Source organism: Trichomonas vaginalis, chromosome II, assembly GCF_026262505.1.
Source record: "Trichomonas vaginalis G3 chromosome II, whole genome shotgun sequence".
NCBI classification, from domain to species: Eukaryota; Parabasalia; order Trichomonadida; family Trichomonadidae; genus Trichomonas; species Trichomonas vaginalis.
In genome coordinates this window covers 5,836,420-5,861,186 of record NC_067204.1, presented here as the reverse complement: position 1 = coordinate 5,861,186, position 24,767 = coordinate 5,836,420, and the positions used below count along the sequence as shown (strand labels likewise).

General features: G+C 32.6%; 10 protein-coding genes and 1 pseudogene across 11 annotated transcripts, besides 4 other annotated features; 1 reads left to right on the top strand and 10 right to left on the bottom strand.

Moving 5' to 3' along the window:
* Positions 1–7,683: part of a mobile genetic element that runs on past the window's edge.
* TVAGG3_0493480 (protein of unknown function, DUF4106 family) lies at positions 170–619 on the bottom strand (the record flags this gene model as incomplete). The annotated part of the gene is made up of 1 exon (XM_051236281.1): positions 170–619. One exon carries the CDS (start codon positions 617–619, stop codon positions 170–172), a length of 450 nt encoding a protein of 149 aa, XP_051094105.1.
* TVAGG3_0493470 (uncharacterized protein) lies at positions 1,079–1,531 on the top strand (the record flags this gene model as incomplete). Its single annotated transcript, XM_051236280.1, has 1 exon — positions 1,079–1,531. The coding sequence occupies one exon, from the start codon at positions 1,079–1,081 to the stop codon at positions 1,529–1,531; it is 453 nt and encodes a 150-aa protein (XP_051094104.1).
* Positions 2,004–2,354, bottom strand: TVAGG3_0493460 (Poxvirus D5 protein-like family; the record flags this gene model as incomplete). The annotated part of the gene is made up of 1 exon (XM_051236279.1): positions 2,004–2,354. The coding sequence occupies one exon, from the start codon at positions 2,352–2,354 to the stop codon at positions 2,004–2,006; it is 351 nt and encodes a 116-aa protein (XP_051094103.1).
* On the bottom strand, positions 2,908–3,239 carry TVAGG3_0493450 (uncharacterized protein; the record flags this gene model as incomplete). Its single annotated transcript, XM_051236278.1, has 1 exon — positions 2,908–3,239. A coding segment is annotated over one exon (332 nt), but the record flags the coding sequence as incomplete, so codon positions are not given.
* Positions 3,268–3,423, bottom strand: TVAGG3_0493440 (uncharacterized protein; the record flags this gene model as incomplete). The annotated part of the gene is made up of 1 exon (XM_051236277.1): positions 3,268–3,423. One exon carries the CDS (start codon positions 3,421–3,423, stop codon positions 3,268–3,270), a length of 156 nt encoding a protein of 51 aa, XP_051094101.1.
* On the bottom strand, positions 4,089–4,625 carry TVAGG3_0493430 (protein of unknown function, DUF4106 family; the record flags this gene model as incomplete). Its single annotated transcript, XM_051236276.1, has 1 exon — positions 4,089–4,625. The coding sequence occupies one exon, from the start codon at positions 4,623–4,625 to the stop codon at positions 4,089–4,091; it is 537 nt and encodes a 178-aa protein (XP_051094100.1).
* TVAGG3_0493420 (protein of unknown function, DUF4106 family) lies at positions 5,216–5,712 on the bottom strand (the record flags this gene model as incomplete). The annotated part of the gene is made up of 1 exon (XM_051236275.1): positions 5,216–5,712. A coding segment is annotated over one exon (497 nt), but the record flags the coding sequence as incomplete, so codon positions are not given.
* A 2,776-nt stretch (positions 7,684–10,459) lies between the features above and the next one.
* Positions 10,460–12,372: a mobile genetic element.
* A 1,964-nt stretch (positions 12,373–14,336) lies between these two features.
* Positions 14,337–15,640: a mobile genetic element.
* TVAGG3_0493390 (Mariner transposase) lies at positions 14,417–15,544 on the bottom strand (the record flags this gene model as incomplete). The annotated part of the gene is made up of 1 exon (XM_051236274.1): positions 14,417–15,544. One exon carries the CDS (start codon positions 15,542–15,544, stop codon positions 14,417–14,419), a length of 1,128 nt encoding a protein of 375 aa, XP_051094098.1.
* A 2,406-nt stretch (positions 15,641–18,046) lies between the features above and the next one.
* Positions 18,047–20,609, bottom strand: TVAGG3_0493370 (protein kinase-like (PK-like) family; the record flags this gene model as incomplete). Its single annotated transcript, XM_001323765.1, has 1 exon — positions 18,289–20,604. One exon carries the CDS (start codon positions 20,602–20,604, stop codon positions 18,289–18,291), a length of 2,316 nt encoding a protein of 771 aa, XP_001323800.1.
* A 64-nt stretch (positions 20,610–20,673) lies between these two features.
* Positions 20,674–24,767: part of a mobile genetic element that runs on past the window's edge.
* On the bottom strand, positions 21,780–22,091 carry TVAGG3_0493360 (uncharacterized protein; the record flags this gene model as incomplete). Its single annotated transcript, XM_051236273.1, has 1 exon — positions 21,780–22,091. The coding sequence occupies one exon, from the start codon at positions 22,089–22,091 to the stop codon at positions 21,780–21,782; it is 312 nt and encodes a 103-aa protein (XP_051094097.1).
* Positions 22,362–23,145, bottom strand: TVAGG3_0493350 (annotated as a pseudogene). The gene has a single exon. A coding segment is annotated over exon 1 (784 nt).

Sequence of the window (24,767 nt, the reverse complement as noted above, 5' to 3'; positions counted from 1 at the left end):
AAAAATTTTTCCTTCCGACAGGAAAAAATTTTCCCGACAACTTGAAAAAATTTTCCTTCCGACAGGACACAAACGGATGACTGACGTTCCTCTTCCTGAATGTCTTCCAAAGCCAGAAGAACCGAAAGCTGCAGAACCACAACAGACTAAGACCAAACACTTACATTTTTTACGCTTGACTTTTTACAATTTGAACTTTGTTTGCGTAGATATGAATTCTGAAAGAAGTATGAGGGTCTTGTATGACTTTGTACTTCTCCCATAGTTCATGTCTGTCAAACTTACCTGCCATGGACTCTTTCATAAGTTCCATGAAATCGTCTTCGGACAATCCGGGGAAAAGTACAATGTCAGTAAGTATTCTCTTTACATCCTTACTTAAACTCTTTGCTGTCTGTACACAAATGACAACTGAAATGTTAAAGTGTCTGAGCTTCTTAAGAATTCGACACATGTCTTGTTCTCTATTCTTTAACAAAGGATGAGAAGCAAAGTCATCTAAGATAAGAAGACATCTATGAGGGTAAGTCTTCCAATCGTAAGATTGCAATTTCTTCGAAATGTATTCTATCTCTTTCTGTTTGTTTCTGAAGTGTTTCTTCTCTAATATTCTCTGCATTTCCTCATTTGGGTCTTTAAACTTCGAATTGACATACTCATTTATAGCATTGTACTTCAAAACTCTTCTTTGTACTTCTTTATCCAATCTAACAACTCAGAGTTTTTATACATACTAACTTAGACTTTTTTATAATATCTTTGAACGAATTGACGGTTTGGTCAAATTGACCAGAAGTACTACAAATAACAACTAACTCATAGAATGGGTTCTTCTCATCTAGTTCTTGTTGTTGTGCAGCCATTTTAAGATAAGTGAAAGTCTTACCCGACCCAGGTGGTGCAATTAGACCTGTTATACCATTCTGAGCAAATAAGAACTTGTCATGTATGGGTTTTATCTGAGCATTTTCTAACTTCCTCTTGTTCTTGTTAAAACATTCTCAAATTTCTTGTCAATGTCAGCAAACTTTTTTTCTAACATATTTTTAGAAAAATTAAAATTTTTATCTTTTAGAAAATGTCTAGCGATTTCGCTATCTATATTCGAGACAAGCTTTTCGACAGCAAAACATCTGTCGACCATAAAATCTTACATAGTGTAAACAAGAAAGGTGAATTTGTTCTAAAGTTCTGTTTCTGGGAATATGACAAGAACCATAAAACATTAAGCAGAGCAGTCTTAAAATTTGTCAATGACAGACTTGTTGACAGAGATGACGCCTCTTGGAGAGATGAAGTCCAACAAAACTTCTTAGAATGCAAAGAAGACACATGCGCTGTTCTTGAAGATGAAATAGAAAACAGAATAGAAGAGCTATTAAAGGACAAAGAACTTTTACAAAAATATGGTTCTGAGAAGTTTGACATAACTCCACCAGAAAAGAAGAAGAGAGAAAAGAAAGAAAAGAAAGTAGAAGAAGAGAAGAAAGAACCTGAACCAGTTCCAGAGAAAAAGAAATTTGACATGTAAAAATAAAATTTTATTTTTAGAACATTTCTGGGTCAATGTCAATGTTCTCTTCCTCTTTAGGAGCAAACACTGGCTTAGACTCTAAAATCTTTTTACCCAATTTACCTTGAACTTCTACAACTTTAGACTCATAATATTCATAGTCGTCTGCTTTCTTTGGTTCATAAGGTATAACAAGTTTGTATGCTTTGCCTTCTTTAAGGTTTGAAACCTTCTGTCAAAACTTTCTTTGACTGTTAACAAACCTTCTATGTCTAAGTCTTCAAATTTCGCACCATTTTTAGTCACAATAGCAAACTTAACTGGTTCGATGTTCCAAACTTTGCTGAATGAAGACTTTTCAAAATGGTAGAAGTAAACATTCAAATATGTGAATGGGTCTAGTTCTTCTTTGACTTCTGTCATGTACTTGTTTACTGAGATGAATTTCGTCATCTTTTCTATCGGATAAAAAAATATTTTTTTTTAAAATTTACTCAGAAAAATTTTTCTTTGTATATACACCATTCTGTACGTCTAAAAGACTTTTGACATTTGCCAAGAATGTTCGTTTAGACGCTGTCATATAACCATATTCTTGACAATATTGTTTATACGAATCGTACAATGACCTTTCATCTAATGACACAAAGTCAGTTTCATCTATGAACAGTTCATATACACTCTTGTTTGCTTCTAACAATGTTTGTCTCTCTTCGGTATGTGGAATTTGTCTTGGATTGAACTTTGAAATATCTAATGTCATAAAATATGAGAACAAGTGGTTGTAAAAGTCAGATGTCAAAGTTTCTGCTAAGTCGTCAAAATATTCTGTATCTTGCATATGAGAATCTGACGTTCTGACAACTACATATCTTCTGTCAGAACTTTCTAACTTCATCGGAACAGCATTGTTTGAAACCATAACGAAGTTTGCAACATTTTCACAAACTCTTTGGTCTTTATATTTTCTTTCAACAACTCCAACTTTGTCTGTTATAAGACTCTTCAAAGCATCTGAGTTCAAAACTTTTGTTGTATCTATACTTTGAAGTTCGTTACATACTATAAGTTTCATATTCTCTATTGAAGAGTTAAATTTACCGCAGATGTTTTCTAAGTTTGTCATATTCGGATTCGAATAGCCCTCTAACAGTTTGCATAAGATATCTGTAAAGAAAGTGTTCTTACCTGTTCCTTGTTTTCCAATTATAATGAGAGCAGTTTCATTTTTAGCACTTGGATGTTGTAAGATGTTTGCAAACCAACATAAGATATACTCATAGACTCTTTCGTTTCCATTGCATATAATTTCTTTGACATGGTCTAACCAAGCTTCTATAATATTTTCTTTCCATTCTACTTGTTCATATTTATATCCAGTGAAGATAGAATAGAAGTTTGGAGAAGGTGTATAAAACTTTATACCACGAACTGAAAAATCTTCTAACTTTGACAATAAGATATCCCAAGCATCTAACATCTTCATGCCAACTTGTACGACTTTTATTTTCTTAAGTTTCTGTTTACATTCTTGTTCTGAAACTATTGTCGCTTTAGGTTTGTTAAAGACTACATCCCATTCTTTCATAACATAACATTCTGGGGCAGAGTCGACATAAATGACTAAACGTTTCAAATTCTCGACTGCTTTGTTATAGTCTCGAAATGGACACATATTTCTGAATGTTTGGAAGTCATAAAAATCTGAAACATCTATTCTGTACATTTTTATAAAAATAAAAAAAATATTTTTTTTATTCTTGAGCTATTTGTTGCATTTGTTGTTCTTGAGCTATTTGTTGCATTTGTTGTTCTTGAGCTATTTGTTGTTGAAGTTGTTCTTGTAATACAATACTTTCACCAGTTGCATCTTCCAATTCGAAACTTTCTGCCGTCATTGACAAATACATAGGACATAAAAGTTTTACAGGAACAAAGTTTGCGTCAACTAAGGTTAAGTTTATGTTTGCTAAAGTGTTTGAGTTTACTAAAGCTGAAAACTCTGCATTCGAATGAACAATAGGCAAACCAGCAGAGAAAGTGTTGTTTATACGCATAAGTATCTTTTGGTCATAGTAGTTTCTGTCGACATTCGAATAACACTTTGAACCTAAGTTTGAAACAATATATAAAATAGGTGTACTTAAAGTCAATGGAACAGACATTCCTTGTATGACACCTTTTCCTGTTATAGGAAACTGTTGGTAGTAAAAACCAGATATAAGTTTTGTATTATAGCTCATATTGTTTATAGTAAACTCAGTCGGACATCCAAACATAATGAAACCTGCTCTAGTTGCAGCACATGTTACACCCGTACTTAAAGTATTAAATAAGTCAACAAAACCTGTTGGTGGTATATCTGAGTAAGTATCTTCAAAGGAGTATTTTTTACCATTCACAACAATAAAATCTTCTGGTGTCAAAAGAGCAAAACAGGCTTTAGTCGTCATTGTGTTTAAAGTTAGTTTACAATATCGTCCTTGAGGACTTTGTAAGTTTGTTGTTATAGAATTATATGACTCAGGGTTTTTAGTCGTAATAGTATAAACCACTATGTCTTCTGCCATTTTACTTAGCAAATAAATTTTAATGAAATGTTGTGGTCGTCAAATATTTTTATGACGTCTGGGAAACTATACTTTAAGTTCAACGTTTCACCTCCTTTCATAACGTATATCTTGTCAATGACATTATATGAAACACCACAGCAACTAACGTCGGGTTCTATTTCTTTGATGTTTATATCGTCTGCCTCTGTCAAAAGTTTCAATAGTTCTTTCAAAACTTCATGAGGTGCAATGACATATGAGTTCACTTTTACAGGGTTGTGTTCGACCAAGTTTAACATTATACCTAAAGCTTGACAAATCTTCTCCTGAGTTTGAAGTTTGTCTTTCAGTTGTTGGTAGTCGTTTCGAATATCTGCAACAGAACTTAAGTCTCTGCTAACTTCAGGGTATGTTGGTTGTTCTTTTACAGGAACTATTGTTATACCATCTTGGTCTTCGTATGGTTTCCCCACTTCAACATCTCTTTCTTTGACATTGACAATAACACTTTGACTGTTTGTTTGAGTTGGTGAATTTAACTTCACATCTGCCACCGCCATTAAACCTTTTGAAACACTTACGCTTCTATTTTTCGGAAATGACATTTTACTTAGAATAAAAAGATGGACGTATTTGAGTATCTCTTCGAATTGAAGCAAAACAAAGTTTACACACACAAACAATACAAATACATTGACAGAATAGTTCTTTACACAAACAATGGAAAATGTTATAGAATAGCAGTCTTTGCTGAACCAAAATATTTTCATAAAGCAAAGAAAGTTGGTATAACCGAAATGGTGAAAGTTCTTGAAGCAGACAAAAATATAACAACAAAACTTACAGATATTTCTAAAGGTAAGTTTATAATACAATTTTATGTCAAAACAGGTGTCATAACTATTTACGATGGTGAGAAGTCAGTTCAAGAACAACTTACTGACCTGCTGCCAAAATCTGCTCGATGGAAGCTGTCGTTATGCCAATCTGAGGAGCTCCAGCAGGTTTCATCGAACGAATTTTCAAAAGAGCATCTTCCGTGAAAAGTGCTATTGGTTTTGTAAACTTCTTTGCTTTCAATTCATCTGGACCGTCTCTGTCACCAGTATATTGTATTTGTACAGTACCAACAGTTGAAATACCACCCATAAAGTCTTCTGAGTCAGCAAATGGAATGCCAAGCCAAAAGTTTGAACGGTCTCCATTTGTATATTGAGTTTTTTGACCTCCTGTATGAGTCCATACTTTCACATATGGCATAATAGAACTTTGCATTTCAGGGTTAATGGTTGTTGTGAAGTTGTTGTTAAAGTTCATAGCATCTAATGTCAAGTTGTATGACCTCATATCCTCAACTGTAGAATATTCTTCTCTTGGATAATATTTGCCATCTATGTTTATATGATATTTAATACCGGGGTTGTAGAAACAAGAATAGTCATTTATAGTTCGTCTGAACAGTACAAACATAGTATCTGCATGTTTCATTGCAGTTGTTAAAGCAATATCTGTTCTTGCACCTGGGTCAGCACTTTGGTTTCCAACTTCACCTGCAAAGTCTTTGACAGATATTTGGTGTATAGGGAACATAAGTGGAACTGCAATATATTTGGCAGCTAAAGCATTTGAAATATCTGGGTCCAACATATAGACTGCAAGTCTGCTTTCTATTCTCTTGCATTCAAATTTTTCGCATGTGAACTTAACTGGGTCCCAAGCAGTTCCAGCAGCATTGAAATAATAGTTTACTTCAGTGTTGAAGTTTGAGAAACCAAAAGTCTAAGTCAACTTTGTCTTTGCAAAAGTCACAGAACTTGGCTCCACCAGTTCCAGCTACAGTAATAGTGAATGGGTCTTGTGTTGGTGCAATGACTAAGTTATTTTTGCTTGGAGTAAGTTCGATAGAAATTTTTCCTGCCCAGTTTGGCAAGTATCTTAAAAACCTGAAGATGAGGAAAGATGACAAAGGAACTCTAAGTTTCAGTTTTACTTTAGTGGCAGCAGTTCCATCTGAACCAGAAAGGTTAACATAAACTCCTGGAACGTTAGGGTCAAGTCTTCTTATTTTCTCAATAGTTGCATACTGGTCTGTTTGTTCTCTAGCTTGTGGTTGTACTGAGTTTCTCAAAGCGAACCATTCATAGTTTGCCCATGTTACTGTTTGAACTAAGTCAGAGTTTAGAATATATCTTATATCCCATGAAAACTTCTGGAGCATATTGGTATCCGACATAGAAAATTCCATTGCAACCTTTCTTGTCAGACAACTTGGCAGAAGGTTTTTATTTCAATGTCTTGTTCCACGTATAAGAATGAGTTGTCAATAGAAATAATATGAAACCTGTCGCATGCAATATCTACTGTTGTTGAAGAACCTTCACCAAACTCACCTACATTTCCATAAGAAACAGCAGTTGTATATTCGTAAGTTCCAGGAACTATTTCTGACCTTCTAATGGCATTGTCGCATTCGTTATACCATTCGGAAACATTTCCGTTCATGGCATCCAAAACTGTTGCGTTATATTCTGAGCGGCGTACATTTCATATGGGTAAAAATATAGAATAGTTGTATTTATGTGTCATAATAGAACCCACTCGGACCAAGCTTTACTTTCTTCCTGACTGAGTTTTTAACTCTTCTTTTTCCTTCATTGCCACTACTTTACTAGATGAAGTTACTTCTTCACTACTTTCACTTTGTTCTACTCTTCTCTTCTTCTTTGGTGTCGCTTTTGGTAACTTGCCCTCTGCTTCAAGTTGTTGCATCTTTGCCTCATGTTCATCTAGTATGTTGTAAATTTCCCATGTCCTTTTTGCCTTTGGGCTCGCGCCATGCTGCAGGTAACCTATATCCTAGAAAGATTTTGTCATAGTTTGTATTTGAGTCTTCGCGTATTGTTTGCATGACTCTTTCCTGAGTTTCCGGTTCAAGCTCTTCAAACAGAGCTTGTCCATATGGAATAAAGCTCGTTTCCAAATATATGTTTTTGTAGCCATTCTGGTTTTCTTTCCATGTTACCAATTATATCTTTTGGTGAATGGGAAAGCTTTTACCCAATGTTTCAGTCTTGGGTCATTTATTTCTGTAGTTGGTTTTATTTTGTCAAGGAACATGTTTTTCAATACTACATTTCATTTGGTACTGTCCATTTGAGTTTTCTTAAATATTCATCCCTTCTCGGTTCATTTGTCTGCAAGTAAGTTTTTATGACATTTTGTAAACTTTCGTTTGCAAGGTCATGTACAATAGGTTCTCTCCTTCTCTATCCTAACTTTCTTTCTAAACTCTTCACCAATATACCATCTTTTATGGTTCTGTGTAGTTTCTTTGAGATAAATGTTCTAGAACGTCAGGTGTTATATTTCCATCAGCCATGTTCATTTCATACTGGTCCAAAATATCTGCATGTTTCATATCTTTCAATGGCATTAAGCCGCGCTGAAAATACCAGCTATATCTGGTTCACCATTCACTTCCATTGCGTCTACAACTTCTTGGAATTGTGGTTGTAAGTTTATGAACCACCTATCCGGGTTAGCTTTATGACCCCATCTCATTGTAGTTCCATAGTCTGCAGAAACAAAAGTAGGTTTGTTTCCATATTGGTTAGGTTCTGAATGAACTTTAAACAATGTTTCATTTCTATATTTTTTGTTGAAATTTAACCTTTATTTTCACCGAGTTCAGCCAAAGATTGAACGTTATATGGTCGTAAGTAAAAAGGGTTATTGTATTTGCGTACATTTTCTTTCAGTACTTCCATTCTATGCTGAATATTTTCATCTGGTGTTGGAGTCTTTTGTATGTCGGCAAACATTTTTCGATATTCTTCTACTCTGTCAGCCGAATTTTTCTTAGACTCTTGGAAAGATTCCATATTCACCTCATACTCTTGTTGAGGGTCAAGATTTTTCGGCTGTTCCAAATCTTCATCTAGTTCTGTGAAGTTAGTTTCCAAAGGAGGGACTTGTTCGTTTCCTTCAGGCTCTTCTAGCTGTTGTTGCTGAACTATTTCTTCATGTCTGGTTGTATCTGAACTTCTTCCTGTGGAGTTTCTTGTACCTCATCTGCTGGCATTTCATATATTCCGAGACCGTTTTTAACAAGTTCCTATCTAAGTCATCCGGACTCATAAACCTTTCTTCTTTCGTTCCGTCTCTATTTTTTACGCGTTTCATGAAGAGAGTTGAATTGTCATTTAGCTCTGACACCAAATATCTCGGAGTAATTCAGTCATGTCATTTGGATGATATGCTATTAATCATATCCCTTGCGAGCTTGTATTTTCCAGGTTTGAAATTATATCCCATTTGGTGCTGAGCCATAAAGCTAAATAGGTTCGGGTCAGTATTTCCTTCCTTGAACTTTCTAATAGCTTCTTTATATCTGTCACTAAAGTCAAGAGTAGCTGGGTAACCATAGTCTTCTTTAAGCATTTTTTAAGAAATCTTGGTTTCCTTGTTCTTACTTCTTTTATGTCCTTGCTCTGTTTTGTGTTTGTTGTTGTGCAGTGTTTTGAACTGTTGGTTGCTGTGCTGGTTGTGGAGGTGGTTGTTGTGCTGGTTGTTGTTGTGGTGCTGGTTGTTGTTGTTGTGCTGGTTGTTGTTGTTTTGTGTTGGTTTGGTGCATGCTGTGTCTGTGTCCATGTGACGATGTAAATGTTTTAGGTAGTCTGGTGCAGGTGCTTCTCTTGGAGGTTTTGGTGGTATATAGGTTCCACTAGCTAGTATATAAGTTCCACCAGCTGGTATATAAGTTCCACCAGCTGGCACATATGTTCCATCTGCAGCATAGTGTCCTACCTGACTTTTCGTTTTTAAGAAAGCATTTACTAGGTCTGTTTTGGTCTGTTGTAACTCTTTTTCTTGACTTTCCACAACAGTTGCTCTAACGGCGTCATAGGCACTTTGAACTGCCTGTCTCGTTGCTGCCATCTGTTATTTTCGTCATATTTTGTGCTACTTCTTTTAACTCTTGTCGAAACCTTCAGACTTCAGTTTCTTTCCAGATGAGAAGTCGTTCACTAGTTTCACCTTACTATGAAGAGCTTCGAAGGCGTTCTTAAAGTCAGCATTCATTAAAGCTTCATTTGAACTGTCTTCATCCGCTTGTATTTTTGTCCTTATTGACCCTATAAGTTGGGCTGCTTTAGCGTTGGCTTGGGCATCTAACCAGTCATTGTTAGCTTTTAATATTCTGCGCTTTTCATTGCCTTTTGCATGGCTGCGTCGTTATTTTTACTTTCTTGTGCTAAGTTTTCATACTGTACGGTTTGGTTTTGCAACTGTAAAAGTTTTTTGCCTTTACATTTGCTTCAACTTCTTTTTTATACTCATCGCTATCCATATATGTCTTCATGGCTTTTTGTTTTTATCTCTCATCTTTCAGTACTTTATATTGAGTAGTATGGTTTTTCAATTTTACAACATCTTGTTCCATTTTTGCTACTTCTGCTGCTTTTTCTGACACTTTTTTCGCATATTCCTCTGTACTTAGTTCTTTCAGTTGTTCTTCTTTCTTCTTTTTCTCTACGTTTAACTCATTGAGTTTCTTTGTGTGTCTGTCATATTCTAGTTTCTTTTCGTTTCACTTATTTGCTTCTGTATGTCTATGTTTGACTTTTTGACATCTGATATTTGATTTTTGAGTGAACTCAAATTCATTTGACTTTGAGGGTTATAGGCTGTTCCGTCTGCAGCTCCACCATAGCCTGCCATTTTCGCTAAAAGTGCCGCTCTTAACCTCCACTCTGTGCACCAAGAACTCGTTTTAAAAGCATAGGATTGCTTGAAATTTGTTGCAACATAGTGGGGTCATTCATTATTTGTTGTTGCAACTGTTGTTGTGGTGTCAGTTTTACTATTGGATGTTTCAATGCTCTCTTCCTCTTACGTATATTCTTACGTAGCTTACGTGGCATTTTAAGTGAAGTTAAAAAGCGGTTTTTGACAGATGTTTATATGAACTTCTTCTCCGGTTTATAGGACTCTCTCATATTCTATCTTGTCATATCTAAACTCATAGTCATGTATGTCCTCTAACCATCTCATAACGGTTTCCAACCACTTTTATCGAATGTAAAGTAAAAGCATGGATGGTTATGTAAACGTCTAAAGTTTCTAAAGAGTCTCTCAAAGTATACTTCCTTGGAACGCCCGTAACTTTTCCTGTAGCGACGATAGACCCTTACTTGTCCGGACAAAGTTATACTATTTTGAGTGCTCTACCAAAAAAGTCAACGACGACGACTCTCAAAAATTTTTTATGGGCTAGAGGGCGCAACGCACCCGGGAAGCCCCCAATACCCAAAAAACTTCATTTATACTAAACATCTTCAGGGCTAGAGGGCACGAAGTGCCTGGAGGCCCCACTACCTTTTTTTTTTTTTTTTTAACAGGCCATCTTTTTTGAATGCATCTTCAGATCAAATGAAAACAATTCAGGAAAAAGGAAATAAAAAGATCAAAGGTATTCAAAAGTACGATGATAATCAATTCAAGTCAACTCAATTATTTAAGGGTATCAAAGAACAAGAGTCACCAAAAGATTTAATTTATTTCGATGTCGATAATTACAACAAACCAAAGAAATTAATCATTTATTATGCTTCTTTCAAATTTCTGGACATAATCAAAATTGTGAAAGAGCATTTTATTGATGCAACCCATTCATTACTTGAATTTAAAATGTTGTTTTACATGATATCAGCCAAATTTCCAAATACACATGCATTCCCAATTTTTCAATTTGTCGTTTATCCAAACACTTCAGAAAATATTGCATTCTGTCTCAAGGCATTTTTAACTGGGCAAAAGTAAAACCAAAATATTTTATGTCAGATTGTGCACAAGAAATCGAAAATGCGATTATCAACTCTTTTCCAGAAGTTATCCTTCATTGGTGTGCAGTTCATGTAATGAGGGCGTTCAGAAAAAATTTGAAAGATTATGCATTTGAGAGTTCAGACAAATTGATATTAGATACAAAATGAACTATCTTGCATACGGCAGAAAATGGCAAGAAAGAATGGATTGAACCAACGTTCAAAAAAATTCTGGAAATAGCCGAAAATTCCCAGAATTTTCAAAATACATACAAAATCAATGGATATCAAACCAAGAAAGATGGACAGCGCGCTGAAAGAGATGAAAATTTAGCTCTCACAAATAACATTTCAGAATCGATTACAAAAAAAATTAAATATTACTACTTTGGCGGAACAATTTTCATGAGATTTGATCGATTTGTGATGAAATTAATCGATTTTATCGTTCCTTCATTTTATTACAAATTTCTCAAGATATAGGCTCAGAGACAAAATCCCAAATCCGTTGCCATCTGAAAAAAAGCCAAAAAAGTCTACAATCAGACTGGATACAGAAAAATGTATAATGCTCACTGATAAAATTAAATCGTTAATAGTTAACTCATCAGCAAACTTAAATACGCTTCAATTGGGTTTAGATGACCTACTTGATAAAGTTGTCAAGGCAGCAAAGGTTCAAAAACGAATGACCCAGTATTTTTCGAAATTAAGTATCCCAATGGAAATCAAGCTTAGTATTCTCACGCAAATTACAGAATTTGGATGCAATACCCCTCAATTCATTGTTGAGAATGCCAAGTCTTTTCAAGATAAAATTATTACAGATTTCCACCTTCAAATTTATACAACATTATAAAAATTTATGAATAAAAACTTGATATAAAATAACATTTTTATTTTTACTAAGAAAAAAAAGGTTTTTGATAATAAATTTATTTTATTTCGAAAAAGTAACAATAATCGTAAAAGGGTATTGATAGGCTTGCTAAATTAACTAATTTTAGCTGTCAAATACTTTTGTATTTTGAAGTAAATTAGTATAAATTTGTTTTTACTTTTATTTCGAAAAAGTAACAATAATCGTAAAAGGGTATTGATAGGCTTGCTAAATTAACTAATTTTAGCTGTCAAATACTTTTGTATTTTGAAGTAAATTAGTATAAATTTGTTTTTACTTTTATTTCGAAAAAGTAACAATAATCGTAAAAGGGTATTGATAGGCTTGCTAAATTAACTAATTTTAGCTGTCAAATACTTTTGTATTTTGAAGTAAATTAGTATAAATTTGATATTATTTTAACTCCCTTTGAAAACCTCAATTTTCCATACAGAGGGAACGGGAATAGCATCCAATATTCCCTGAGAATGGTTGCGCATTCTCAGTTCCCTCTATATTTCGAACGAAGCTCTCATCGGTCTTTTTTTTAATACTAAACGTTTTTTTCCCTGTCACTTTTAGCTAAAATTTGGGTTTGCCGAAGTGATAGTTGAATCGGATTTTAATTTTTTTTTACTGGGGTTTCTGAACAAATAAAAATTGCTGATTTATGGGGTTAAATAAATTTCTCATATCACACACAATAATATTATAGTGATTTCGCTAGGTTATAATAAGAGGGTAAGCAAAATGATTTTCAAGTGCCATTCCTAAACAAGAAACTCATATATTTGCATCTTTATCTCTATTAGAGTATATTGTTGTTAATAAATTTATGATGAAATCATTTTTGGTTATTGATCTTTAGTTTATGGATGATGTTGACTATAATTCGAAGATAGACAAAAGAAGAAATCGTATTAATTATCATGAAGATACAAAAATACACAATACAGAGGAAGAAGATCAGAATTTAGGAACAAATAATATTTTAACTGAGCTTAATAACGCATTAGATTCAATAATGACAGAAAATTCCTTTTCAAATGCAATATCATTAGTTAAAATACAAGAATATCTTCAAATTTCAAACAATAAATTCATCAACTATATTAAAATTGAACATGTCCATAGATTGATACAGTTTCTTAGTAATGAAGACCTGTGTCTTAACGCTTTGTATATTCTCTCACTAATACAATCTCAAAGTAATCAATTCACAAATTTTCTAGCAGAATCAGAGTTCCTTGATATAGTATCTGAATATATAAGTCATTATAATAAGAAACAGATCTTTATTCTATGTTCATTGTTTTCAAATATAATTATTGATAATAATAGTTTCATAAATAACCTAAATGATAAGGGAATATTGCGTTTTTTAATTCAGGAATCTCCATTTGGAGGTTCAGAGAAGAGAATATTAATATCATTAATAATAATTTTTGAAAATAGCGATTTAGAACTTGTCAAAGATATTCTTGATACTCAAAATCAGCTTATAGCATCTAATTGTCAAGAAGGTGAGTCACAGCAAATTAAATTCCCTCTTTTCCAAGCAATTTCAAAAATTTTTGATGCAAAACCTGCAAATGCCCAAAAAGTAGAAATTATGATGAACTTTATCCAGAATCATATGAATGAAATATTCATTTCTCTCTTTCTTTCGTTTGAAAATCATGAATTTCATATCACATCTGAAATCATCCAAATATTGATACATTCTCAAAAACTTGTTCCGTCTTTGTTTGATGATATAGATTTTAGTGATTTCTTGAATTATTTTTCAAAAATGATTCAATCTGGAAATACAAATGTTTCTTCGCTCTCAATGGTGTTTGTTTCGAATATAATTAGGCATGATAGTTCTATAATATCGAAATCTTTAACTCCAAAGTCAATTTCTGAAATTGTCAAAACAAATTTTTTAATCAGATTCAAAAATGGCAATTTCAACATGAAAAATACCATAGTAATATTCATTTCGTTGTTTATTCCTCTGATAACTACTTCTGACATTGAATCTCTTTTATTTTCTAATAATTCCGAAGAAATCATAGAAGAATTCATTGATTTCATTCCTGCCACTGAAAACAAAGTTGATGTTCTTCATTTATTCTTTGTTTTCCTTAATTCTGAAAAAATTCAAAATTTAATTTTTGAAATTTGTAAGAAAACTGATTTCTTTGAATACATTGACGAAATTGCAGATACTTGTGACGATAGTTCATTGTCTGAACTTGCCACAAAAATTCTTGAATTCCAAAAATAATTATTTAAATATCTTTATTTTTTGTAAGTTTATTTTATAAATATTTTATTTTCATGAGCTCTACTATTTGTTATTATTTATTTTATGTGTATAATAAGTTTAGAATGTTGTAAAAATGAACTTTTATTATTGATATTTTCTTTCAAAGAAGAAAGTCTGAATTTAGACACTTCATTCATTAACAGGAAGTGGTTGAGCACCATGGGACATAAGGAGATCTGCAACTTCTTTGTTGTTGTATTGTAATGCATAATCAAGTGGTGTATTTTTTTCGTCATCTTTTTCTCTAATATAGGGTGTCCAAAGGTGTGTTTAGCACAAACCTGAATACTGCGAATAGAAATAAACAAGTTACATATATATAAAGTTTATTTAAATATAATCACCATTGGATTCAATCACGCGTTCGCAGCGATCGATCCAGGCTTGAAAGACACGCTTTAAATCATCATGAGAAAATTGCTCAAATTGCTCTCTTACAAAATTTTCAAGATCATCTGGACTCGCGAATTCGCGTCCTTCAGCTCTCTTTTTTAGCGTGCCGAATAAATAAAAGTCAGAGGGTGCAATATCAGGTGAATAAATTGGGTTTGGAACAACTTTGACATTGTTTTCCAACAAGTAATTCATTACCTTATGACTTTTGTGAACTCTTGAATTATCAAAATGAATTGCAAACTTTTGTTTTTGTTGTTTGGATTTCTCAAACTCATCAGAATTGATAATTTGAGTAAGAACATTGTCAATTAGATACTGAGCATTCATCGTATTAGGTTTTTGAAGAATATCAATTGCGATGATGCCATTCACGCCCCAAAAAACCGACAACATCATCATTGGTGTGTCAATTTTTTTCTTCGGGAATGTTTGCGGATTTTCATCCTTCGGGATCCACATGGTTTTGGCTTCTGTTGCATATTGAAACCAAGACTCGTCCCCTGTTACTAAAAAGCGAAACTTCTTGGATTGATACGCACCCAATATAGAGAGGAGCTCTTTCGAAGATTGGACTCTAGATTTTTTTTGAACTGAATTAAGGTTGTGCGGAACCCAACGTGTATACGCTAGTTTGTAGTTCAAATAATTGTGCATATAATAACTGACTGTTGTACGTGGTATCTTTGTCATCTCCTCTATCCTTCTGAGTGATGCTCTTGGGTCTTCATCTAGCGCTTGAAGAATTGCTTTGATTTTTCTTTGATCCGGCGATTTTTTGTCAATTTTTATGATGGGCGCCTTTTTGTTCATGAAGTGATACATCCTAACATGATACGTTACAGTGGAATAGCTAGGAGCATCCATACCGAAGCATTTTACCAATGTCTCGTAGATTTTTTTACAGTCTTTGCATTTTTTTGCAAGAGCGAGGATGTTTTCTTTATGATTCATTAAAAAAATGAAAAAAATCCCGCCAAAATTTCCCGCGAAACCGCCTCTTGTCTCAAAATTCATTTTATATCCCGGCATGGCGCCAAAATACAACATACTCATCATATACATATATTCATATTTTTTATTATATATTTATAATCAGCATATATCTCCTTTAATAGTCTCATATAGAGCGCTGTGCTAAACGCACCTTTGGACACCCTATATTAACACCTTTCGAAATTAGATATTTTGCATTCTCTAAATGTCCATAAATTGCTGCATAATGAAGAGCTGTTTTTCCATAGAGTTTTAATTTAATGCCATGAGATACAAGTAGATCCACTAGCGCAATATTATTATTAGATGATGCAATGTGAAGGGCAGTGTAACCAAGTTCATCTCTTTGATCAAGATTGATATTCTTTGAAACAAGATATGCGGCCATATCATTGTTATTTTTATTTGCTGCAATATGCAGAACAGTTTTTTCGCTTTTATTTATTGCATTGATATCTGCACCATTTGAAATAAGAAGCTTCAAAAGATCGATATTTTCATTTTGTGCTGCAATATGAAGAGCTGAATCATTATCTGAATTTTGTGAATTAACATCAGCCCGATGAGAAATAAGTAATTTTACCATCTCATTGGAATTATTTTTGGCAGCCAAAAGAAGGGGAGTCATTTTTGAAGAAGTTACTGCATTAATATTTGCACTGTGCTTTAAAAGTATATCTGCTGTTTCTCGATCATCATGTTGAACTGCATAATGAAGAACAGTCATTCCCTCTTTATCTCCGATATTTACATTTGCCGAATAAAAAATAAGAGTATCGGATGTGTCTTTCCTATTTTCAATTACTGCATAATGGAGAGGAGTTTTTTCATTATAATCTTTTTCATTAATGCAGGCACCATATGAAATAAGTAATTCCAGCGTTGTTTTACAATTATTTTTTGATGCATAATGAAGGGGTGTTTTTCCTTCATTATCTTTTACCTCAAAATCAGCATGTTGAGAAAGAAGAAGTTTGGCTATATCATGTGAATCGAACTGTGCTGCAAAATAAAGAGCTGTTTTGCTATTTAACTCCTTTGCATTGATATCTCGTTTCAATGAATCAAAAAATCGAAATACTGAAAAGATCTTAAAGCTTGGTGAATAAATAAAGCATTTGTCGATATCATGCTTAATATCGAAAAAAATTAAATAGCATGTCAAATTATTGAATACACAACATGATTGCAAATCGAGCTCCAGGCCAAATTCATTTATTAAAAAGCTGACAAAATCAATATTATGAGATATGATAGCATATTTCATGCATTCTTGACCTGGTTTGATGTATTTCAAACATTCGCTCATAATATCGGGATTTCCACCCAGAAAAGAAAATTGCAGGCATTTTGGAGTGATTGCAAACTTGAATTCTGTTCTTAAGAACTTAAAGCAATCGACTGATCCATGATAGCAGCATAACTCAAGTAAAGTAAATCCTTTTTCTGAATCAGGATAAAAAATGCTTGTAAGCCTACAATTTATATCAAAATTTTCTTCCTGTGTTAATGCAATAAATGATTTTTTATCATGTTCCATAATTGCCTTGAAAATTGTGAATTCTCCATGAATATCTAATGTGTATCCTTTCTCTTCATATTCTTTGAAATTCTTTTTATGTGATTCACTGAAAACAATTCCATATTCTTGATATATAAAGTAATACCAAATTGGAGATGTTAAAGATAATTGTGTTGGTCGATATTCATCAAAGAACTTCTTGAACAACACCCAATATGATTTTATGAAACGATTGCGATATTTTGATGTTTCTGCTATTATATCCAAAATCTGAGATGGAGTATACCTGTTTGTATCGATCAAGTTGGATTTTATATCATGAAAGATTCCGTCGATTTCTTCTACATTCCAGGAATTGATTTTATATAACTTATCAAATGCATTAACATAATTTATGTTTTCTTCCATGAATTCGGCGTAGTTATATTTTCTCTCCAAAACTTCATATCCTGCATTCCTCTTGAACCAAGTATAAGTGTGAAGAATGAGTCGAATAAATGAACTGCCAAGCTGCCATAATTTCCTACCAATATCCATCAAAACCATTGATAAATTTAAATAAAAAAATATGAATGTTTTTGAGAGGAAAATTATTTAAATTTTAAAAAGACAAAACAATGAATAGACATCCTGAATCATCATATTCTTGGAATTTCATAATAAAAAAGATGTTGTAATTAAAATCTTTTTTTTTAATAATGTCATTTATAAGTAGAACGTAAGAATGTATAATGCAGAGCAGCTAATTTGTCATTTTATGAATTATCTAGAATTATTTTTATATATAAAATTTCAAATCTAAAGAATTATTACAAAATGACATATATTTATTGAAATATGTATGTATACGCTATTTCTTAAATAATTGTCCACAAAGGCACAAGTTCATGATGAATTTTGGCTCAGAAAGCATGTTCATATATTAATTTGATTAAACTCAAACTGGTGATTTTGTGCATCTCTAACTTGTTTTTTCCAAGAGTATAATAGGAATGAGTGTATAGCAATATGTATGCACATATTCTGATGTGTGTTATGAATATATTTTCATTTATTGAAACCATTGTTATATCCTTGGAAAAAGGAATTTTAGATAAATTTAAATATTTTTACTCAAAGAATGTTAGAACAACCTTGCTGTTGTAATACAAACGATTTTGCAACGAAATTTGTACCCAAAAGTAGAATTGAAATCAAATCTGCTAAGAATAGCTAAATTTAAAAGTAAGTTATTCTCAAATGGACAAAAATCGGTGAAAGTAATAAAAAAACAGAATTTTATTTTAATATTTCACAAAGATTCGAAAACTCCGAAGAAAGCAGGAGGAGATTGTTCGAAGAATCTCTTTTCGTACAAATTTGATTTCATAATCTTTTCTGGCGAGCAAATCTTCGAATTTTTGAGGATACAAGCGTAATTAAAGCCGGCAACTATAGATCCAGCATCAGCAGCTTCCTCCAACAGGTCAATTATCTCATTAACTGTCTTGTTTTCTATGTACATGTAGTAATACGCCAAAGCATTCTTTGCTTCTGGGTTATCTCCAAGTGCATGGAGTTTTTCGAGTGCTAGGGAGTATGGAATGAGTCCTAGTGATAGTCTAAGAAGGTTTAGAAGTATCTCCACCTCAATATTATTTTTAGCTGCATCTTCAAGGATATTCTCAGCCAGAGCGATGTCACGGTTCTCAGAACATAGTATAGCTTTAGCTCGTATCACTGGATCTTCAGATTTCTGAAGATTTTTGTTTGAATTTTGATTTAATTTTCTTGTTGACACGATTTTCGCCAAAATGTTCTTATTAATCCTTCGCCTTCTTTGTTCTGATGGCGGTACTTCAGCTTCGTCGATCTTTTCTGGTTCACTTTCCAATTTTTCGCATCTTAAATTTCGATTTCTTATTGTTAGAAGGTAATTTAAGTATTTTCCTTCAACAGTTGCCTTCTCTGCCAAGTCATGGATAGTTTCATTGGCATGGATAGACCCATCGCTCTTAGTTGTTGTCATCATGATTCTCATTAACATGTCAACCAAGTCCGGATGGTTCTTTGTAAGCTGATGCGTGGTGAGGAAGTTGTAAATCTTCATTTCGTTCTTGAATGGTGAATGTAGCAAGAAGTTTAAGTACGAATAAATATCATCTGAGTGGTGGTCATTGAAAGCTTCCTTCTGGAGGGCTTCTCCAGAGCTTGTCTCCTTCTCAGCACCGATACCATCGATAGTAAACCTTCCAAATTCGTAAGTAGCGCTAAATGATTTTGAAGATTTTGCTTTTTTGATGGTTTGATTCGCTTTTTCGAGGTTTACGGCACCACCGATACCTTTCTCAAAGCAATGGGCGAGGAGAACAGCGGCTTCCATGTCATTCTCCTCTTTCCATTCTTTGACCGTTTTAAAAGCCTTATTTTTGTCACTTTCTCCTGCGAAACCATTTATCAACATCAAGAAATATCTCCTTCTCGCGTGAACGTATCCGGTACGCGCCGACACCCTCATAAACTCCATGGAGAGTATATTATCATTGACAGGGAATTCGGCCGCCATCTGCGAGCATTCGAACAAATTCTCGGCCGCGTTTTCGTCTGTTGTTTCCATCAATTTCTTGAAAATTGGGGAATTCTCGCCGAGTTTCGCTCCGTGGGCGGAAGCTATGATGTAAGGGGGAACTACCTCGTTGGCGTAGGAGATGTATGTCGGTGTCTGTAGTAAGTTATACAAAACACAAATAATTGAATCAAATGAAGGGCGAAAGAAAGGGGAAATGTCACAGCATTGCGTGAGTAATGTAAATAATGGCGATGGTAGAGAGCCTGGGAACATAGGAACTTGGCCCATCGAGATTTTACTGAGAGCAATTTGGAAATCTACGTAATAAAAGGGTTGTTTCTCAGATAGAAGGAAATAGGCGATGTAGCCGAAGGAGTATGCAAGACTTTCGCATGGTTTCTCTTTGTTTATCGTTGGAGAAATGAAGATTTCGTCAGTTTGAAATCCATTTGATTTAATAAAAGGAAATGACGTATTAATGAGATGTGGTTTGTAGTCTTCGTCGAGAAGAATCGAAGAAGGAAGTAAACATTTGATGCAATTGTCGTATTTTTCGAGTTGTAAACAGGCTGATGCGATTCCAAGCAAGATTTTGTACTTTTGTTCAACTGATATTGAAAAGGATGTATCTTTCACTGAGTCTTCGTTGTTTTGAACTGTTGTGAAGTCCCAACAAAAGCGAGCACATTGATTTGAGTGTAAATCCTGATAATAATTAAAAAGTGATTGGAGAGTTCCTTTTTCTGTAATGCTGTAATAAATAATTGGTGGTTTTTCAGGTGATTCTTGGGAATATAATAATGGTAATTTAATACATGGATGAATAGCTACTTCAACTTTCTCAAAACTTGGTTGTTTGTCTGTTCCTTCTATTGGTATTTTGATTTCTTGCTCGATATTGAATTTAGATGCTTCAGAAGTCGATTTAAAAAAAGTATAAGAAGAAGTAGTTTGAATTGGAGCTCTTTCATGTGAAGGCATTTCTTTTTTGAGAACAGCAAATTGTGGAATTCGCTTCGTATCCCTAAAAAGATTCAGATATCGTCCATATTCTTGCATTTTTTTATAAAAAAATATTAAAATTGTCACCTTTCTTGTAAAATTAGTCTAATCAAATATCATATTTAAGGATACCCTTACATTGCGTAGTTAGAAAGAGAATATGATATTGTCATGATTGCTAAAGTTTTAGGCTCCAGAAATGAATATACATCAAACTGAAACAATTGATAAATTGAATGAACTTTTGAGAGGTTCTCAAATAAAAAAAATTATCTAATTTTTTACAATATTACTATTATTTTATCCACATATGTATATATAGTAATTTGAGAAAACTTTTAGGAAAAAATAAGTTTAATAAAAATCTGAATTTTACTTGTTGTGGGATTGTTATTAATTGACACTCCAGACGTATTACTAATAGTTATGCGTATGCAATTAAAGTATTTCTGATGGACAAAATGTGAGATTTATATCAGATAATTCATTTCTACTATTAAGTTATTCATTTATGAGTTTGCACTTATTCGCACTAAATAAATAACTATTAAAAATTGTTTTAATTAATTGACACCATATAATAGAGTGAATTTTGTTTGATCAAACAACAATAGATGATAGATATAAAGCCAAGAAACTTGCTATTAATATGCTCTACTTGCTATTTCAATGTAAGTATGATATTTTCTAAATGTTTCGTTCAGATAACTTAGATATATTAGTCAAAATTTGAAATTTTAATAGCACATATATTAAAAATAATTATTATTCATAAAAGATTAATGAAATAGTAAAAAAAATCAATCAAATTATAAAAATACAACATGTGGTTTTTTATGGTTGTCTCATAATAGCATTTCATGAGAAAAAATATAATACTATTTATTTTTGCATAGTTCAATTTTTTTAAATAATGCAAGATATCCCGCCATTAGTTTTCATGAAATAATCCAAAAATCAGCATACACTTGAGAACATAGCAGCTCTACATGTTTTCGCTATTTATTTTCCAATAATATGAGGGGTTCACGGGATAAAGCTTCATTAAGCATAATTGATTACAATATCATCATATATATACCGAACATATAACAAATGGGATATTTGTATACTAAAATAAAAAAGGAGCAAATTATATAATTTTTGTCATGCTACTTATAGGTTCAAAAATCTTATAATATAAAAATATTTTCAAATACAAAGAAAATATGTGTTTATTTCAAATTTGAAAATTAGATATCTTGTGGGGTCCACTTTCCTCCTCTGTAATCACCTGTAGGGTTATCCTTAGGAAATCTTTTTGCATTTCTTGCCTTGTTGATCTCTTTTCTTGTTTCTGGTGTAGCTTTCTTTTGATTTCTGGATTTATTTTTCTCATATTCAAGTTTTTGGAGTTCGCGGATTGAAGGAGATATTTGGTAATTATTGACACGATTGTATATTTCTTGTTTGCATTTCTCTCCTTCGTTTTTTTGTAAAATTGTAACAGCCGTACGCATTTCAAACGATTTTGCGTTGTTTCCTTTGGGACACTGAGTAAGCATTGAGTGATGTATCGATTCATTTTGTTGTGTTTGAGCATTAGGATCAATTTCTGGAATCAACTTTGCGGCATCATCTGTAAAACGTTGAAATTGCTTCGCTAAATCAGGTTTTGTAAGTGGCTGAAACACAGGATATTCTTTGTCTTTTTCGTGAAGGCAATTTTCATGCCTTCCGATAAAATGATTTAATGTATTCTTCCATAGGAAAATTTTTTTCGTTGTTTCAATTGGAAGCATGATAATAAAAGTGAACCACTTAATAACTTTCGAATATATCTGATGAAATACTTTTTCTTGGTGTTTTAATGGTCTTCCACGTTTCTTCGGCTCTTCTGCTTTAGATTTGATTGGGAATGCTGGCTGTGATTCACTTTCTTTCTGTTGATTAACAGTTTCTTTTCCTGCTGCTTCTTTATATCCACCATTTTCAAGCTTTTCGAAAGCTCTGCCAACTGCACGTACACAATGACGAGGATCAAGTGTAATTTTAGCATTCGGAGCATATTGCTGGATGATGGCTTTCGTTTTATTGTCATTGTCATGAACCACTGTGGAAACATTTGTAAAGTCAAAATTTGACATCATCCTCTTTGTACATTCTGTTTCCATCATGTTGGATGGCCTTCAAAGTCTCCTCCAGAGCTCTTTTTTATAACAGTTGTTTCACCAACAACTTTTCCACGGTTGTCCATCATTAAACTTTGGCACGCTGTAGCATTTCTGCCAACATTATAATGCGAATCAGTGCTTAAAAATGTATCTTTCTTCATTGTTTGTTGAGCATTTTTAATAGATTGCTCTTTATATTCTAGTATTACCTTACCTATTTCTTTTTGATGACGGTAAAACTCTTTTTCACTCGGCACTTTAATATTGTTATCTTGAAATAAATTCCTTGCTCGAGTATAAGAGTCACCATTAACAATTACAGAAGCAGTCCAGTGTTTTGGATCGACTTCCTTTGGCGCATTCTTTTCTTGGGAGTTTTTTTTGCTTCAATTGATTTTTCGTTAGCTTCACGACTTTGTTGTTTGCGTCTGCTTGGTGGAGGCATATTACGTAAATGGTCGGCAAAAAATGTAATAAACGTAGTGAATAATTAAAAAGATTGCTTTATATAACAAATATAATCATTTTTTCCTTAGAAATCCCATTATTTGCATAACAATATTTAAAAATATTTTTTTGATATAGTTTACAGTCACATCAATATGAACTATATTAAACTATCAGAAACTTATGTATGTTATTAGTAAAGTTGAAATTTTTATCATATTTACACATTAAATTTAATTTTCATGCATATTTAAGTTTTTTTCAACACAATCTTGTATTGTTAGTACCGACAATATGAAAGAAAGTTATACTGTATTTAATTTTAGCAATAAACAAAAAAATCTAAATTATATCTTTAGATACTAGGATTGATTTAATGACTAAGAACGTTTTTATCAATAATACCATGATTCATAACATATAGACATAACCTAAATATACCAAAGCATTTCTACTTGGAACTAGCGCATCGCCAAAATAATGGGTCAATATTCATTTGACGTAATGCTGATCGAGAGAAGTCTTTATATATAAGCCTTATCACAATGCCACGAATGCACCCAGCTGCAGGCGTGTCTTGTTTAACATTCATTCCTATATATGATGGAACATTAATCAATAATCATGGAAGTATCACTTTTCAAATAACATCATTGTTAAATGAAAGAAAATTGTATGCAAAATTACATTTTGGTAATGGTGAGACGCAATATGTTGAAGTATATATCATTATTATTTAATATACAAACAAACTCTAGTACAAAATTGTATTAATTCAACTTTCATGTCTAATATAAAAACTTTTTTTAAAAAAAGAGATATAATCGTGTATAATATGAGAAAAATGAATATCAATACAAAATAAAATATCAATTAGCTATTGCTGATGACATATCATGAATATTGATCATTTGATTTGATTAATTTTGATAAATATTAGGCTTTTTGCTAGTTACATATTACAATAAGGCTTTTAAATGGATATTTATTGATATGAGCTTATTTCAAAATGACAGTCTTTGATTTATCCACTAATAAGATTTGATGTCACAAAAATCTAGATTTTGGGGCATAAAAACCTAACACCAAATCATAACTTCTGTGCATATACTAAATTGAGTACAGAAATATGTTAATTTTCAGTATTTTTAGAAGAATTCTTATTATCCTTCAAAAAGTCAGTATTTCTGCTGTAATTTTCTACAACATTGTAGTTATTGCACTTTGTCTATGGATTTGTATATATGTTATATATAAATTATATATCTAAACTGCCCATAAGTGCAATTTTTATATAAATTGTTTATTTCTTTAACAATTTCATATGAAATATGCTTTTTTAAGCGTATCAAAGCTGTGTTCTTAATGTGCATGGATATATCAAGAAAAATGTCGAAAAAAAATGTGAATTCACAAATTCACTGAATTTTCACCGTTTTTTGAATTTTGCTACAGCACTAATATTAAATAATACTAAAATCTTCTGTCTTTGTAAAAGAATAAATTCTGACAAAAAGTGCTCGTTTAAATTTAATGATCATCTGTATGACTAAGTGGTAAAAAGTGTTTATGACCAAAAAAGGGTTACATGCTTAGTCTATTTTTCTGACAGGATACTCT